Here is an 18571-nt window from a genome sequence, read left to right as displayed (position 1 = left end):
CCTTAGGAGAAAACGTTTCCCATCTCTGTCTCAAAAGGGAGGCCCTCTTCTTTTCCCCATTTTGTCCCCCCCACAAGAGGAAACATCCTCCAGGTATCCACCCTATCAAGTCCCCATAGGATCTTGTAGGTTTCAGTAAGATCACCTGTCATTCTTCTAAATTCCAATGGGTATAGGCCTAACCTGTTCTACCTTTCTTCACAAGACAACCCCTGCATCCCAGAAATGAGTCCAGTGAACCTTTTCTCAACTGCTTCTAAAGCAGTTCTATCTTTTTTTAAATAAGGAGACCAAAGTACTCCAGAAGTGGTCTCACCAAGGCCCTATACAGCATTGTGAAACTTCCTTTTATATTCCATTCCTCTTGCAATGAACGCTAATATTCAATTTGCCTTCCGAATCACTTGCTGTACCTGCATACTAACTTTGTGATTCATGTACCAGAAAACCCCGATCCCTCTGTACCACTGAGTTCTGCATCTTTCTCCATTTAAACAGTATACTGCCAAAGTGAACAAGTTCACATTTGTACTCCATCTGCCAGATTTTTGCCCACTTACCTAGCTTGTCTATGTCCCTTTGCAGACGCTCTACCGCCTCTTCACAGCTTACTTTCCTACCTATCTTTGTCTCATTGGCAAATTTAGCTACCATACATTCAGTCCCTTCATCCAAGTCATTGATGTAGATTGTAAATCATTGAAGTCCCAGTACTGATCGCTGTGGCACTCCACTAGTTACAGCTTTTTAATCCGATGAAGGCACATTTATCCCTGCACTCTGCTTGTTAGCCAAACAACCTTTTATCCATATTAATGTATTACCCCCTACACCATGTGCTCTTCTCTTGTGCAGTAATCTTTGATATGGTCCTAATCAAATGCCTTTTGGAAATCCAACTACACCACATTTACCAGTTCCCATTTATCCAGCTTGAATGTCGTTTTGTCAAAAAACCCTAACAGATTAATTAAACATGATTTCCCTTTCACAAAGCCGTGTGGGCTCTGCCTGATCAAATCATGATTACCTAATTATCCTGCTATCTGTGCCGCCACTACTTATAAGACCCTAGGATGCAGGTCACCTGGTCCTGGGGACTTGTCAGCCTTTAGGTCTAATAGTTTTCTGAGCACCCTTTCCCTGGTAATGGTGATTGTAATAAGTTCATTCCTCCCTATCGTCTCGATTTTCAAGAATCTTTGGGAAGTTTTCTAAGTCCTCCACTGTGAAGACAGACACAAAATACCCGTTCAACCCCGCCATTTCTTTGTTTTTCATTATCGATTCCCCAGACTCTTTCTAGAGGATCAGCACTCGTTTTAGTTAATCTTTTCCTATTCAAATACTAGTAGAAACTTTTACTGTGTGACTTTATATTACTAGCTAACTCTCACTCTGCTTTCTGCTTTATCATCTTTTTAGTCATTCTTTGCTGATTCTTAAAATCTGTCCAATCCTCTGACCTACCAATAATCTTTGCAGATTTGTACAGTGTTTCTTTCAATTTAATACTATCCTTAAACTTCTTTATTTAGCCACAGATGATGCATCCTTCTCAAAGAGCCTATCTTTCTCACCAGGATAAATCTTTTCTCAGTGTTATTAAATTTCACCTTAACCAACTCCGTCTTCATACTCTTATGGTTACCTTTTAGGTTTCAAACACTAGTCATGGACTCTCACTTTCCATTTCAAACTGAACGTGAAATTCTGTCGTGATGTGATTGCTGTCACTTAGAGGCTCCTTTACTATGAGGTCATTGATTAATCCTGTCTAATTGCACATTCACAGGTCTGGGATAGCCTGCTCCCTGGTTGACTCTGGAACATACTGCTCTAAGAAATTGTACCAAAAACACTGAATTAATTTTCCAGGCTACCTTCGCCAATCTGATTTTCCCAATTTACATATAGATTAGAGTCACCCATAATTATAATGGTACCTTTCTCATGCACCCCATTTATTTCTTCCTGTATGTTCTGTCCTCTTGTTTGGAGGCCTGTAAACTACTCCTACAAGTGACCAATTACTTTTATTATTTCTTACCTCTACCCAAACTGATTCTACATCACATCCTTTCAAGCTAAGGCCTTCTCTCTGTACTGAGCTAATGCCACCCTTCATTAACAGAGCTACTCTGCCAGCTTTTCCTAGCTTCCTGTCACTCTGATATGTCAAAAACCCTTCAACATTCAGGTCCCAGCCTTGGACACCTTTCAACCATGTCTCTGTAATGCCTGTCAGGTTTTTTTTTATTCATTCACTGGATGTGGGCTTTGCTGGCTGGGCCAGCATTTATTGCCCATCCCTTGTTGCCTTGAGAAGGTAGTGGTGAGCTGCCTTCGTGAACCGTTGCAGTCTATGTGGTGTAGGTACACCCACAGTGCTGTTAGGAAGGGAGTTCCAGAATTTTGACCCAGCTACAGTGAAGTAACGGCAATATATTTCCAAGTCAGAGTGGGTGACTGACTTGGAGGAGAACTTCCAGGTGGTGGTGTTTCCATCTATCTGCTGCCCTTGTCCTTCTAGGTGGTGGTGGTCATGGGTTTGGAAGGTGCTATCAAATAAGTGAATTCCTGCAGTGCATCTTGTAGATGGTACACACTGCTGCTGCTGTGCGTCGGTGGTGCAGGGAGTGAATGTTTGTGGATGTGGTGGCATCAAGTGGCCTGCTGTGTCCTGAATGGTGTCAAGCTTCTTGTGTTGTGGGAGCTGCACTCATCCAGGCAAGTGGGGAGTATTCCATCACACTCCTGACTTGTGCCTTGTAGATGGCAGACAGGCTTTGGTGGGTCAGGTCGCATGATTCCTAGTCTCTGGCCTGCCCTTGTAGCTACAGTATTTATATAGCTAGTCCAGTTCAGTTTCTGGTCAATGGTAACCCCCCCAGGATGTTGATAGTGGGAGATTCAGTGATGGTAATTCCATTGAACGTCAAGGGGCGATGGTTAGATTGTCTCTTGTTGGAGATGGTCATTGCCTGACACTTGTGTGACGCAAATGTTACTTGCCACTTGTCAGCCCAAACCTGGATATTGTCCAGGTCTTGCTGCATTTGGACATGGACTGCTTCAGTATCTGAGGAATCATGAATTGTGCTGAACATTTGTGCAATCATCAGCGAACATCCCCACTTCTGACCTTATGATGGAAGGAAAGTCATTGATGAAGCAGCTGAAGATGGTTGGGCCAAGGACACTACCCTGAGGAACTCCTGCAGTGATGTCCTGGAGCTGAGAGTGACCTCCAACAACCACAACCATATTCCTTTGTGCTAGGAATGACTCCAACCAGTGAAGGGTTTTCCCCCTGATTCCCATTGACTCCAGTTTTGCCAGGGCTCCTTGATGCCACATTTGGTCAAATGCCGCCTTGATGTCAAGGGCAGTCACTCTCACCTTGCCTCGGGAGTTCAGCTCATTTGTCCGTGTTTGAAACAAGGCTGTAATGAGGGCAAGCTGTGTTGTAGCTGTACCGGAACAGCTTGGCTAGGGGAACCACAAGTTCTGGAGCAAAAGTCTTCAGTATTATTGCCGGAATATTGTCAGGGCCCATAGCCTTTGCAGTATCCAGTGCCTTCAGCTGTTTCCTGATATCACGTGGAGTGAATCGAATTGGTGAAGACTGGCATCTGTGATGCTGGGGCCCTCAGGAGGAGGCCGAGATGGATCATCCACTCGGCACTTCTGGCTGAAGGCTGCAGCAAATGCTTCAGCTTTATCTTTTTGCACTGATGTGCTAGGCTCCTCCATCATTCAGGATGGGGATATTTGTGGAGCCTCCTCCTCCAGTGAGTTTTTTAATTGTTCACCGCCATTCATGGCTGGAATTGGCAAGACTGCAGTGCTTAGATCTGATTCCTTGGTTGTGAGATCACTTAGCTCTATCACTTGCTGCTTATGTAAGTAGTCCTGTGTTATAGCTTCACTAGGTTAACGCCTCATTTTTAGGTATGCCTGGTGCTGCTCTTGGCATGCCCTCCTGCACTCTTCATTGAACCAGGGTTGATCCCTTGGCTTGATGGTAATGGTAGAGTGGGGGATATGCCGGGCCATGAGGGTACAGATTGTGTTCGAGTATAATTCTGCTGCTGATGGCCCACAGTGCCTCATGGATGCTCAGTCTTGAGTTGCTAGATCTGTTTGAAATCTATCCCACTTAGCACGGTGGTAGTGCCACACAACATGATGGAGGGTATCCTCAATGTGAAGGCGGGACTTAGCCTCCACAATGACTGTGCGGTGGTCACTCCTACCGATACTGTCATGGACAGATGCATCTGTGGCAGGCACGTTGGTGAGGATGAGGCCAAGTATGATTGTCCTTCTTGCTGGCTCCCTCACACCGACCCAGCCTAGCAGCTATGTCCTTTAGGACTCGGCCAGCTCGGTCTGTAGTGGTGCTACTGAGCCACTCTTGGTGATGGACATTGAAGTCCCCCACCCAGAGTACATTCTGCTCCCTTGTCACCCTCAGTGCTTCCTCCAAATGTTGTTCAACATGGAGGAGCAGTGATTCATCAGCTGAAGAAGGGCAGTACTTGGTAATCAGCAGGAGGTTTCCTTGCCCATGTTTGACTTAATGCCATGAGACTTCATGGAGTCCGGAGTCGATTTTGAGGACTCCCAGGGCAACTTCCTCCCGACTGTATACCACTGTGCCACCATCTCAGCTGTTCATAGTCATACCTGATCATGACTTTGTCTCAGGTCATACAAATTTATCTCTATCTGTGCTAACAATTCACCCCTTTTGTTACAAATGGTACGTGCATTCAGACACAAGGCCTTTGTTTTTTTTTACCATTTTCGGCTTTATCTGGTTCACTCTTAGAATTGTATGTCCTGCCCCTTCCTGTCACACTCTGGAATTCATTACCAAAATTGCTGCCCTGTTCCATTACTTTGTTGTTTCCCTTTACTATTTCACCTCTCACATGATCTCTTGTCCCCTCTATTTAGTTTAAAGCTCTCTCTACTACCCCCCTCCCAGATTTCCGATTCACCAAAACACTGGTCCCAGCATAGTTCAAGTTTGGACCATCCCCCGATAAGGCTCCCACTTCCCCAGTACTGGCGCCAGTGCATCATGAATTGAAACCCATTTCTCCCATGCCAGCCTTGAGCCACGCATTCAACTCTCTAGTCTTATTTACCCTACGCCAATTTGCTTGTGGCTCAGGTAATAATCCAGGGGTTATTACATAGAAACATAGGAACTAGGAGCAGGAGTAGGCCATTTGACCCTTTGAGCCTGCTCCACCATTCATTATGATCATGGCTGATCATCCAACTCAGTAGCTTGCTCCCGCTTTCTCCCCATATCCTTTGATCCCTTTCGCCCCAAAAGCTATATCTAACTCCTTCTGGAGAACATACAATGTTTTGGTCTCAACTACTTTCTGTGGTAACAAATTCCACAGGCTCACCACTCTCTGGGTGAAGAAATTTCTCCTCATCTCAGTCCTAAATGGTCTGCCCCATATCCTCAGACTGTAACCCCTAGTTCTGGACTCCCCCATCATCCGGAACATCCTTCCTGCATCTACCCCGTCTAGTCCTGATAGAATTTTATAGGTTTCTATGAGATCCCCCCCCTCATTCTTCTGAACTCCAGCAAATATAATCCTAATTGACTCAATCGCTCCTCATATGTATGTCCCACCATCCCAGGAATCAGTCGGGTAAACCTTCTCTGCACTCCCTCTACAGCAAGTACATCCTTCCTCAGATAAGGGGACCAAAACTGCACACAATATTCCAGGTGTGGTCTCACCAAGGCCCTGTACAAATGCAGCAAGACATCCCTGTTCCTGTACTCGAATCCTCTGGCTATGAAGGCCACCATACCATTTGCCTTCTTTACCACCTGCTGCACCTGCATGCTTACCTTCAGCGACTGGTGTACGAGGACACCCAGGTGTAGTTGCACATTCCCCTCTCTCAATTTATTCATTCAGATAATCTGCTTTCCTGTTTTTGCTACCAAAATAGATAACCTCACATTTATCCACATTATACTGCATCTGCCATGCATTTGCCCACTCACTCAGCTTGTCCAAATCACATTAAAGCATCTCTGCATCCTCCTCACAGCTCACCCTCCCACCCAGCTTTGTGTCATCTGCAAAAAATTGATGTTCTGATTTTTACTTTAGCCCCTAGCAGCGATATATGCTCCCCATACAGAATCTCTTTCCTAGTCCTATTTATGTCATTGGTACCGACATGAACCACGACCACTGGATCCCCCCATCCCACTGTAAGTTCCTCTCTAGCCCAAAGCAGATGTCTTTAACCCTGGCACCGTGCAGGCTACACAGCCGTCTGGCCTCTCACCCTTGACTGCAGAGAACAGTATCTATCCACCTGACTATACTGTCTCTTATCACTACCACCGTCCTCTTCACTCCCCGCCTCACTTGAATGGCATCCCATACCATGGTGCCATGGTCAGTTCGCTCATCCATCTTGTAGTCGTCCTCCTCATCCACACAGGTAGCAACCACCTCATACCTGTTGGACAAAGTCATGGGCTGAGGCTCCTCCATCACCTCATGCTGGTTCCCCTTATCTGGCTGACTCACAGTCATGCCCTCCTGTCCCTGACCACTAACTAACTCTGAGGTTCTGCCTAACCTAAGGGGAGTGACTACGTCCTGGAACACAGTGCCCAGCTAATTCTCCCCTTCCCTGATGCCCCATAATGTCCACAACTCAGACTCCGGCTCAGAAACTCGGAGCTGAAGTCGCTGAAGCTGCAGAAATTTACTGTAGATATGGTTTTCTGGGACTGCAGTGTATTCCACAGGTTCCCACATGCTGCAGTCACTGCACACCACCAGCCCTGCCATTTCTGTCCAACCTTATTCATGTAATTAGTCAATTAGTTAATGATTTACACAGATGAAGTAATAGAAAGTTGCATTCGCCTAGCTTGGAGACAAGAAAAGAAACTCACCAACTGGAGGCTGAAAGAAAGTAGAAAAAGGGATATCTCTTTGCCCCTCTGCACTGAATTCCCACCTGAACCAAATTCTCAACTCCTCACTCAATCTATGTCTCACTCAGGCGCAAACACGCCCCTGTGCGCCCCTTTCTAAATGTACTTCTCATCTGTCTTTTCCGAGGAAGAAAATGCTGCTGAACTCATGATGAGAGGGAAGGTAGTTGAGATGCTGGATAGACTAAATATTTGTAAGGAAGAGGTATTAGAAAAGCTGACTGAAAAGCAAAATACTGCAGCAGCTGGAAATCTGAAATAAAAAAAGGAAAGGCTGCAACTGCTCAGGTCTAGCAGCATCTATGGAGAGAAACAGTTAACGTTTCAGGCTATGACCTTTCATCACTATTTATTATATTTGAAAGGCCATCTGTAATTTAATTTGAGAAATCACCAGGACCAAATGTGATGCATTGAAGGATACTGATGGAATTGAGGGTGTAAAATGTGGAGGCACTGGCTATAATCTTGCAATCCTCCTTAGATACAGCGGTGGTCCAGAGAATTAAAAATGTTACACCTTGTTCAAAAAAGGGTGTTGGATTAAACCCAGCAACTACAGGCCAGTCAGTTAACCTCAGTGGTCGGAAAGCTTTCGGAGATACTATTGTTTATTACAAGACAATTTAATACAAAAGTGAAGAGGTTATGCTTCAGTTCTACAGGGCATTGAAGGATGTAAATGCATTGGATGCAGTTCAGAGAAGGTTTATTGGACTAATACCTGGAATGAGCGGGTTGTCTTTATGAGAGAACGTAGGACAGACTAGGCTTGTATCCACTGGAGTTTAGAAGAGTAAGAGGTGACTTGATTGAAACATCTTGAGGGGTCTTGACAGGGTGGATGCGAAACGGATTTTCCTCTTGTGGGAGAATCTAGGACTAGGGTTCACTGTTTAAAAATAAAGGGTCGTTTATTTAAGACAGTGATGAGAAGATATTTTTTCTCTGAGGGTAGTGAGCCTTTGGAACTCTTCCTGAAAAGGCAGTGGAAGCAGAGTCTGAATATTTTTATGGCAGAGCTAGATAGATTCTTGATCAGCAAGGGGGTGAAAGGTTATCAGGGGTAGTGGGAATCTGGAGTTGAGGATACAATCAAATCAGCGATGTTCTTTTTGAATGGCAGAGCAGGCTCGACGGGCTGAGTATGTTCATAGGACAAAATGAATAGTCACTTGGACAATTATGGATTAATTAAAGCCAACATGGATTTGTTATGGACAAATTCTGCTCAACTAATTTGATAGGGAATTTTGATGAAGTCACAGAGGTTGATGGAAGGTTATGCGGTTGATGTGCTGTACATGGACTTTCAAAGGGCATTTGATAAAGTGCCACGTAACAGGATTGTCACCAGAGTTAAAGCCCATGAAATAACAAGGACAGTGGCAGCATGGATACAAAGTTGGCTGAATGACAGGAAACAGAGCAAGGGTTGAGGAATGATTGATTATTTTTCAGATTGGAGGAAGGTTTATAGTGGAGTTTCCCAGGGGTGGTACTGGGACTACCACTTTTCTTGATATCAGTGGCCTAGACTGGGTGTGTAGGGCACAATTTCAAAGTTTGCGGATGACACAAAACTTGGAAGTAATGTAGTGTTACCTGTGAAGAGGATAGTAATCGACTTCAAGAAGACAGCCTGGTGGAATGGGTGGACATGTGGCAGATGAAATTTAATGCAGAGAAGTGTGAAGTGATTCATTGTGGTAGGAAGAATGGGGAGAGGCAATATAAAATACAGGATACAATTCTAAGGGGAATGTAGGAGCAGAGGGACCTGGGGGCATTTGTGCACAGATCATTAGAGGTGGCAGGACAGGTAGAGAAAGGGCCTGATCAGGCATGTGGGGTTCTGGGTTTATAGAGACAGATTACAAAAGCAAGGAAGTTATAATGAACCCTTGGAAAACTCTGGTTTGACCTCAATTCTGAACCAACAGCGACATGAGGAAAAGCTTTTTTTAAGCAGCGAGAGGTTGGGAGCTGGAATGCTCTGTCTGAAAGTGTGATACAGTCAAATTCAATTCTGGCTTCAAAAGGGAAATGGATAAGTACCTGAAGAGAGAAACTATGCGGGGCCAGGGGAAGGGGCAGGTGAGTGGGACCCCAGTTGCTCTTGCAGCAAGCCGACATGGACAGGACAGGCTGAATGGAAGGGGTACACAGATGTTCCTGCTGTGAGGTGGGGTATGTGGAGCTCCATGCTTCTCACAGTGCGACTTGGCAAGGAGCTGGTGGCGGGGTGTACACAGAGCTTCACACTGTGATGTGGGGGTACACAGCTTCTCACTGTGATGTGGGGGTACACAGCTTCTCACTGTGATGTGGGGGTACACAGCTTCTCACTGTGACGGGGTGGGGGGGGTACACAGCTTCACACTGTGATGTGGGCGTACACAGCTTCACACTGTGATGTGGGGGTACACAGCTTCACACTGATGTGGGTGTACACAGAGCTTTTCACTGTGATGGGGAGTACACAGCTTCACACTGTGATGTGGGGGTACACAGCTTCACACTGTGATGTGGGGGTACACAGCTTCACACTGTGATGTGGGGGTACACAGCTTCTCACTGTGATGTGGGGGTACACAGCTTCACACTGTGATGTGGGGGTACACAGCTTCTCACTGTGATGTGGGGATACGCAGCTTCTCACTGTGATGTGGGGATACACAGCTTCTCACTGTGATGTGGGGGGTACACAGCTTCTTACTGTGATGTGGGGGTACACAGCTTCACAGTGTGATGGGGAGTACGCAGCTTCTCACTGTGATGTGGGGGTACACAGCTTCTCACTGTGATGTGGGGGTACACAGCTTCACACTGTGATGTGGGGGTACACAGCTTCACAGTGTGATGGGGAGTACGCAGCTTCTCACTGTGATGTGGGGGTACACAGCTTCTCACTGTGATGTGGGGGTACACAGCTTCACACTGTGATGTGGGGGTACACAGCTTCTCACTGTGATGAGGGGATTTACATAGAGCTTCTTGCTGTGATGGTAGGAGTAAAAGGCATTGCTGAGCATAGAAGAATACTTTTTGCCTCTGGATAATTTTGAAATTATCTGGAAGTTTATGTTGCATCATTTCAGAATAGTCCTGGTCAGAGTACATGCAAAATCTATGCTGCTGTGTAATAGTTATAAAATAATGCTTAATAATTGACTGTTTATTTTGTAAAACTTCTTCATGGGGTGTGGGTTTCGCTGGCTGGGCCAGCATTTATTGCCCATACCTAAATTGCCCTTGAGAAAGTGGTGGTGAGTTGTTTTCTTGAACTGCTGCAGTCCATGTGGTATAGGTACACCAAGAGTGAAATTAGCAAGAGAGACCAAGGATTTTGATCCAGCGACAGTGAAGGAACAGCGATATAATTCCAAGTTAGGGCAGTGTGCATCCTATAGTCATAATGTATTTTTAAATTTTTTCATGGAATGTGAGTGTTGCTGGTAAGGAAAGCATTTGTTGCCCATCCCTAATTGCCCTTGGTAAGGTGGTGGTGAGCTGCCGCCTTGAACCAGTGCAGTCTATCTGGTGCAGTATTGTTAGTGAGCAAGTCCAGGATTTTGACCCAGCAACAGTGAAGGAAATTGCAGCTGGTGATGCAACTGCTGCCCTTGCCCTTCCATTTGGTAGAGGTCAACGGTTTGGAAGGTGCTGTCAAAAGAGGCTTAGCCAGTTGCTGCAGGGTTTGAGCTTTGTTGGAGCTGCACTCATCCAGGTAAATGAAGAGTATTCCATCACACTCCTGACTTGTGCCTTGTAGATGGTGGACAGGATTTGGGAAGTCAGAAGGTGAGTTACTTGCTACAGAATTCCCAGCTTGCTTTCATAGCCACAGTATTTACACGGGCTGGTCCATGGCAACCTTCAAAATGTTGATGGTTGGGAACTCAACAATAAAAATGCTGTTGAACGTCAAAATGAAATGATTAGATTCTTCCTTGTTGGGTAAGGTCATTGCCTGGCACCTTGTGGCACAAATGTTACTTGCAAATTTCTGATCATTGTATTTCTGTTTCAGCCATTGAAAAAAGCACTGCGGATGATGGGAGCTCCCAATTTAATCGGTGACAATAGTATTGATTGTGGGCTCAGTTACAGTGTCATTTCTTACCTCAAGAAACTCAGCCAACAGGTAATAAACTAACCAAGCTTCATACCCTCTGTTACCATGGCTCTCATCTGGTATAACACTGAACCTTACAGAACAGGAACCTTATAGGTCTGATGAATGATCTCTACTAGAATCTATTACTAAGGTGTGGTAATAGGACACTTAAGATGGATAAGGTAGAACCAGTAGTTGTAACTTATTTGAATTTTCAGAAAGCATTTGATAAGATATCGCACAATAGGTTATTACATAAAATTAGGATTCATGGGATTAGGGATAAAATACTACCATGGAATAAGGGGATTGGTTAATGGACAGAATACAAAAGAGTAGGAATAAACAGGACATTTTCGGGTTAGTGGGTGTAACTAACGGGGTACCACAAGAACATGGGCCTCGGCTATTTACAATCTAATGCAGGCTTGTCCGCCTTTTCTGGTTGGGGGTGGGGGGGGGGGGGGGCACATTTCCGTTTTCTTTCTCACTCCAGGGCCTGATGAGCAATTTCAGACAGATAAGGTTTGGCATGACTTTAAACTAAATTTCAAAACCAAGCTATTTTAAGAAACAATTGCTGAGCAAAAATAAAGCAATGTCATAACAAATAGTTAAGTTTTTTAAAAAAGAGTAATTAATAAAAATGGTGTGTGTGTGTGTGTGTGTGTGTGTGTATGTATGTATGTATGTGTGTCAGGCTCACTCCCAGTCGCAGGGTGCTCACTCACTCACCATTGCCAAAAAAACATAAATCACGGAAAATGGTCCATCTTCAAGGACCAAGAACATTGTGGAAGAATTATTGTGTTTTTTAAAAGACAATGTGCCTTAAAGGGTTAATGCAAGGACTCTGTTTGCTGCTGTTCCTGGAAAAGACAGTATTTTACAAGAAAACGTAATTAAGCAGTTTTAAAGAAGCTGGGAACATCTTGATCCTGGTGGACTGTTTACAAGACCCAGTCCTAGGCAGAGAGTGAATGGAAGTTGCTCCGAAGCTGCTCTACATTCCAAAATGGACTGTCTGCAAGTTTTCCTCGCAGTCTGTCTGAGTAGCAGTGCAAGAGACATCGATTGTTTCACAGACCTGTGCTGAGAGACCACCCGTCTAACCCAGACACCATTTCAAGGACTCCATCATTTACCCTCTTCCCTTGAACATTGACTTTTAACCTTTTGGCAGAATGCCTTTATTTTTATTTGGGTGTGGGGGTGTATGTATGAGAGAGAGTTAGGATGTTTAGAATGAGTAATTATTATACTTTCATATTTCTGTTAATAAGCTTTGCCCTCTACTTGACAAGTCTGGTTTTATAATAAACTAATAATTTTGTTGTTTATTGCGGAAACCTGGGCATTGAGTGGTCGTTGAGATTAATAGGTAAAGCACATATTTGGCCGTATAGCTGGCTGGGAAAACCATTTAAATATATAAAGGATTTCCAGCATCCGCGGTTTTTTGCTTTTAACCATTTAAGTATATGTTGTGACCTGTGGGGTAGTGAAAGTAGAGATTACACAGTGCATGCTTGCCATCTCGGTCTGCCAAAAAGTTAAAAGTTCATGAGTTCTGCCCATCATTCTGCTTTGCATAAGCAATGTCCAGTTTCCTTGTTGTCCCACACCTTCTGCTTAGCCATCTTTTCAAAAGAAATTAAAAGTGCCTCTATGTCGCTTTCCTCAAACTTCAGGAGGGCTCGCACAAATTTAAACAGCTCACCCACTGGCTCATAGGTTAGACTCAGGATCTTCCCCATGAACATTTCCCCCAAAGCCACGGCCATCCTGTTGTTTTAGTTCCAGCATTCCAAGCTGGTATTCCCTTTCTTTGTCCCTTTCTTCTTGTTCCTTTTTTTCTCTGGCCCTTTCTCTCTCCTGCCTTTCTGCTTGCTCCCTTTGAAATGTTCTCTCTTTTTTCCTTTTTCTTTCACCCCAAATTCTACTTCTAACTTCTGTTCGAACTGAAACTGTGCCCATGTAAACTTGTCTCTGTCCGACTCTACGGCTTCCTCTGGCTCTTTCACCTCCATATTCAGCTTTTTGGTCACTAGTTTTCGCAGCTCTTCCTTCTTAGCTGTGCTCTAACTTCTATCTGTAACTCAACTGCCTCACTTGCCAGTTGTGCAATGGTTAATATCATTAAAGAATCAGAACTTAACCCCAGCTGCTTTTTTATTTATTTATTTTTTCATTCACAGGATGTGGGCTTGACTGGTTGGACCAGCATTTATTGCCCAAGCCTAGTTGCCCTTGAGAAGGTGGTGGTGAGCTGCCTTCTTGAACCGCTGCAGTCCATGTGGTGTAGGTACACCCACAGTGCTGTTAGAGAGGGAGTTCCAGGATTTTGACCCAGTGACAGTGAAGGAACGGTGATATATTTCCAAGTCAGGATGGTGAATGACTTGTAGGGGAACTTTCCAGGTGGTGGTGTTCCTATCTGTCTCCTGCCCTTGTCCTTCTGGATGCTAGTGGTCGTGGGTTTGGAAGGTGCTGTCTTAGGAGCCATGGTAAATTCCTGCAGTGCATCTAGTAGATGATGCATACTGCTGCTACTGTGTGCTGGTGGTGGAGGGAGTGAATGTTTGTGGATGTGGTGCTAATCAAGCGGACTGCTTTGTCCTGGACAGTGTCCAGCTTGAGTGTTGTGGGAGCTGCACGCATCCAGGCAAGTGGGGAATATTTCATCACACTCCAGACTTGTGCCTTGTAGATGTTGGATAGGCTTTGGGGAATCAGGAGGTGAGTTACTCATCACATGGTTCCTAGCCTCTGACCTGCTCTTGTAGCCACAGTATTTATATGGCTAGTCCAGTTCAGTTTCTGGTCAACAATAACCCCCAGGATGTTGATAGTGGGGGATTCAGTGATGGCAATGCCATTGAACATCTAGGGGCGATGGTTGGATTCTGTCTTGTTGGAGATGGACATTGTCTGATACTTGTGTGGTCTGAATGTTACTTGCCACTTGTTTGCCCAAGCCTGGGTATTGTCCAAGACTTGCTGCATTTGGACATGGACTGCTTCAGTATCTGAGGAGTCGCAAATGGTGTTGAACATTGTGCAGTCATCAAAGCTTACACCAAAATTAGCCATTCTGCTAATATATAGTTTACAGAAGAAAGCTGGTTGTTGCCTTTTACCCTTTCCCAATTACATGTTTTCATCTTGTGTTAAATCCTGGACGAGCCCACAATAATATGTTACGACCAGGTTGGGAGGAGTGCATTGTATGTCTCTCGTTCCGCTACTCCACAGATTGCAACATATATTTAAACGATCTTTCTAGCTAACTGGATGGCCAAATCTGTGCTTTACCTGTTAATAACAGAATGACCATGCAATGCCCAGACTCCTTCAATAAACAACAAAATTATTAGTTTATTATAAAACTAGACTTGTCAGGTAGATAATGCTTGTTGGCATACAGTATGAAAGTATAATAATTACTCTGTCTAAATACCCTAACACACACTCACCAAACAAAATAAAGGAATTCTGCCAGAACGTTCAAAGTCCATGGTTCAAGGGAAAAGGATAGCTGGCGGACTCCTTGAAATGGTGACCGGGTTATACAATTAGTCTGTTGACACTGGCCTGCGAAACAATCAATGACTCTTGCACTACTTATCAGGTGGACTTCAAGGAAACTTGCAGACAGTCGATTTCAGAATGTAGAGCAATTCCCATTCACTCTTTGGATTGGGTTTGAAGCTTCAGGACATGTTGCCTCCTTTACCCAAGCACTTGATCCTTGTTTTCTCCAAAGCAAAGCAGGAGAGGAACAGCCTGCGATTGGAGGAGTAACTGCTTTCAGAAGTTTCCCCTCAAGCTTCTCTGTCTGAATGGCTTTGGGGGCTGGATGTGGCCCGCAGGCTGCTGGTTGGACGAACCTGATTTATAATAATGAGTTAAATGAGGAAACAGTGTTTAATGTGTCCAAGTTTGCTAACGATATATTTTGGTAGCAAAAACACAACAGAGAATCTTCTTGCATGGTGCGAAGGCAACTAGGGATGGGCAATAAATACTGGCCCGCCAGTGAAGTCCACATCCCGTGAATGAATAGATAAAAGGCTGGAGAATGTTTGCATTCGGAGGAACCTATGGAGGGAATAACAAAGAATGTGGTTGTAGTCGGGACAGTATAGTTAGGGGGATAGATACTGTTCCCTGCAGCTGAGAGTGTGAGCCTTCAAGTCTGTAGTGCCTGCCCAGTGCCAGGGTTAAGGACATCTTGGGGCTGCAGAAGAACTTGGAGTGGGAGGGGCAGGATCCAATTGTCGTGATCCATGTGGGTACCAACACCATAGGACTAAGAAAGAGGTTCTGCTTAGGGTTTCATCAGCTAGGAACTAAATTAGAGCAGCAGAACCACAAAGGTAGTAATCTCTGGATCACTACTTGAGCCACGAGCAAATTTGCATAAAATCAGAGTTGAATGCGTCTCTCAAAGATTGGTGTGGGAGAAATGATTTTGATTCATGGGACACTGGCACCAGTATAGGGGAATGAGGGAGCCTTCACCTGAACTCTGCAGGGACCAGTGTACTCACGAGTTATGTAACTAAGGCTATAGAGAGGACTTTAAACTAAATATTAGTGGAGGGGGTGGGATCACATGAGGGGAGATTTGGAATGCTGAAGAGAACGGACAAGGCAATGGTGCAGGGTAGCGATATGGGTAATGATAACCAGAGTATGACAGGAAGGAACAGAGTGTACAAACATGAGAGTGCACCAGCAAATAAGGTCAGAGTAGGGGAAAATGGAAGAAAGAGAGAATTAAAGATTTTTAAAATCTGAATGCGTACAGCATTCATAATAAGATGGATGGATTGATGTCATTCTCATTTAGTTCTGTTTGTGTTATGATAATCGTTGCGGAGACATGGCCCCAGATTTTCATCCCTGAGCTGGGTTCGCAGTCAGGAGATTTCCCAGCTTGACAAACCCGACCTTTACAAAAGGCCGTCCACAGGTTTTCATTCAGGGTGAGTGGGGTGGCGGGTTGAAATAGGAGTGGGGGTGGGTGACCCCGGATTGGGTGTGGAGGCGAGCTGGGTGCAAGGCCTGCCTCTGTGCTCCAGCACTGTTTAAATTTTAGAAAAGTAATAAAACAACAAACATCCCTCAAGCCCTCATACCTCACCCTCTCCACTCCCTATGCCCCATCCATGCCAACCTATGCCAATCAATAACCACCACCCAGCCACCCCCATGACCCCTCATACTTCGTATGCCAGCCCAGGCCCCTCTAATCTGCCCTTTGCCCTTACTCCCTCCGTGTCAACTCTCCTAGTAACCTTTGACACTTCCTGGACAGCCTGACAGTTCCAATGAGTTCGTGCATAAAAAGTGCACAATCATGTTGCATTCTATCAATCCCAAAGGGTGTCTTACCTCTCTCGGAGATGTCCTGGGACCCTATCCAAAGGGGTACGCCAGCTACCCAAAGAACCCACCAAGTTCAGACCTCCTTTTACCTGGTCTGCTGTGTGCACTCCGGTGTTCGCACAACTAGGGATCAAAAATTAGAAGTCAATGGAGGCAGCTTATAATTTAAATGGCCAGCTGCCTCCGCAAAGTGCACATGCGTGAACCCCCCGGTCTGACTCCAGTCCCAGCCCCACAAAGATGGGAAATGCTGGGCTTGGGCAGGATTTAGAAATTTTGTCTATTTCTGGGATTTTCACCATGACGGAGAGCCTATCTGTCATGGTGAAAATCCGGGCTACGGTTTCAAATGATCACAGCTGGGCCCTGAATATTCAAGAGTATTTGATGTTTCAAAAGGTCCGGAGTAAAGGAAAAGGTGGCTCTGTTATCAAAGGATGAGATCAGAACAATGGTGACAAATGATCTTGATTCAGAGAGTTAAAATGTAGAATCAGTTTGAGTGGAGATAAATAGCAAAGGAAAGAATTCACTGGTGGGAATGGTTTACAGGCCCCCTGATAGTAGCTACACTGTAGGACAGAATATAAATCAAGAAACGGGGCCTTGTAAGAAAGGCACTGCAATAGTCATGGGAGGTTTGGATCTTCTTTTAGGTTGGTTGAATTAAATTGGCAAAGATAGCTGGAGGATGCATGCATAGTGTGTATTTGGGACAGTTTCTTAGAACACTAACTTCTAGAACCAACCAGGGAGCAAGCTGTTTTAGACCTGGCTTTGTGTAATGAGACAGGATTAAGTACTGACTTATTAGTAAAGGCTTCTCTAGATAAGAGTGATCATAACAAGATCGAATTTCATATTCAGCTTGAGGGTGAGAAATTTGGGCCTGAATGAGAGAGTGTTGGCTAAAGGGGACTGGGAAAATAGATTAAAAGGTAAGACGGAAACAGTGACAGATATTTTAGGAGGTAATTCATAACTCTCAACAAAGATATATTCCATTGAACAAGAAAGAGCTATGAAAAGGTTGCACCATCTGTGGCTAGCTGTGGACATTATGGATGGTATATGATGCTGCAAAGATTAGTGGTAGCCCAGAAGGTTGGGAGAAGTTTAGAAACCAACAAAGGATGACTGAAAAAATAATGAATAAGGAGAATTTTTCATGCAGTGAGTGATTAGGATCTGGAATGTACTGCCTGAGACCGTGTTGGAAGTAGGTTCAATCGAGGCATTCAAGAGGAAATGGATTATGATCTGAAAAAGAAGAATGTGCAGGGCTTACAGGTAGAAGGCAGGGGAGTGGCACTAGGTGAATTGCTCCTTCAGAGAGCCAATAGGCCAAATGGCCGCCTGTTGTGTAACCATTCTGTGTATTTAAGGAGAAGTGAGATAACCACATGAGGGAGAAAGGAATAGAGGGTTATGCTGATCTAGTTAGGTGAGGAAGGTAGGAGAGGATCAAGTGGAATATAAACCATCAGCATGGACATGTTGGGTTGAATGGCCTGTTTCTGTGCTTCCCTTCTGTAATCCTCTTCTGGCTGGTTCTAGCTGTGAACCCATGGTGCTACAGCTGTGGCTCAGTTAGTAGCACTCTTGCCTCTGAATTCCAAGATTCTAGTTTCAAATCTCACTCCCAGGTCTCGAGCACAAATTCAAGGCTTAACACTCCAGTGCAGTACTGAGGGAGTGCTGCATTGTTGGAGATGCTATCTTTCAGATGAGACATCAAATCAAGACCCTATCTACCTGCTTCAATGTAAAAGATCCCATGGTACTATTTAAAAGAAGGGCAGGGGGAATTCACTCTGGTATCCTGATCAATATTTATCCCTGCAATCAACATTGTAAAGAAGGATTATCTGACCATGACTACACTGCCATTTGTGGGAGCTTGCTGTGTGGAAATTGTCTGCCTTGTTTCCTACATTACAACAGTGATACTCTTCAAAAAATATTTCTTTAGCTGTAAAGTGCTTCGAAATGTCATCAAAAGTGCTATATAAATGCAAGTGTAATGCAAGCGATTTACAAATGGATGCAGA

The 18571-nt window shown here is 44.6% G+C and overlaps 1 protein-coding gene across 1 annotated transcript in view; it reads left to right on the top strand.

The window, feature by feature from the left end:
* Positions 1-18571, top strand: part of ints6l (integrator complex subunit 6 like) — a 203486-nt gene that overhangs the window by 174214 nt on the left and 10701 nt on the right. Inside the window, exon 11 of the mRNA XM_041195994.1 lies at positions 11040-11153. Coding sequence (XP_041051928.1) covers positions 11040-11153 — 114 coding nt within the window. The remainder of the gene's footprint in view (positions 1-11039; positions 11154-18571) is intronic.

Source organism: Carcharodon carcharias, chromosome 9 (assembly GCF_017639515.1).
Source record: "Carcharodon carcharias isolate sCarCar2 chromosome 9, sCarCar2.pri, whole genome shotgun sequence".
Classification (NCBI taxonomy): Eukaryota; Metazoa; Chordata; class Chondrichthyes; order Lamniformes; family Lamnidae; genus Carcharodon; species Carcharodon carcharias.
Note: the sequence above shows the minus strand (reverse complement) of the source record. Positions and strands in the feature narration are given on the sequence as shown.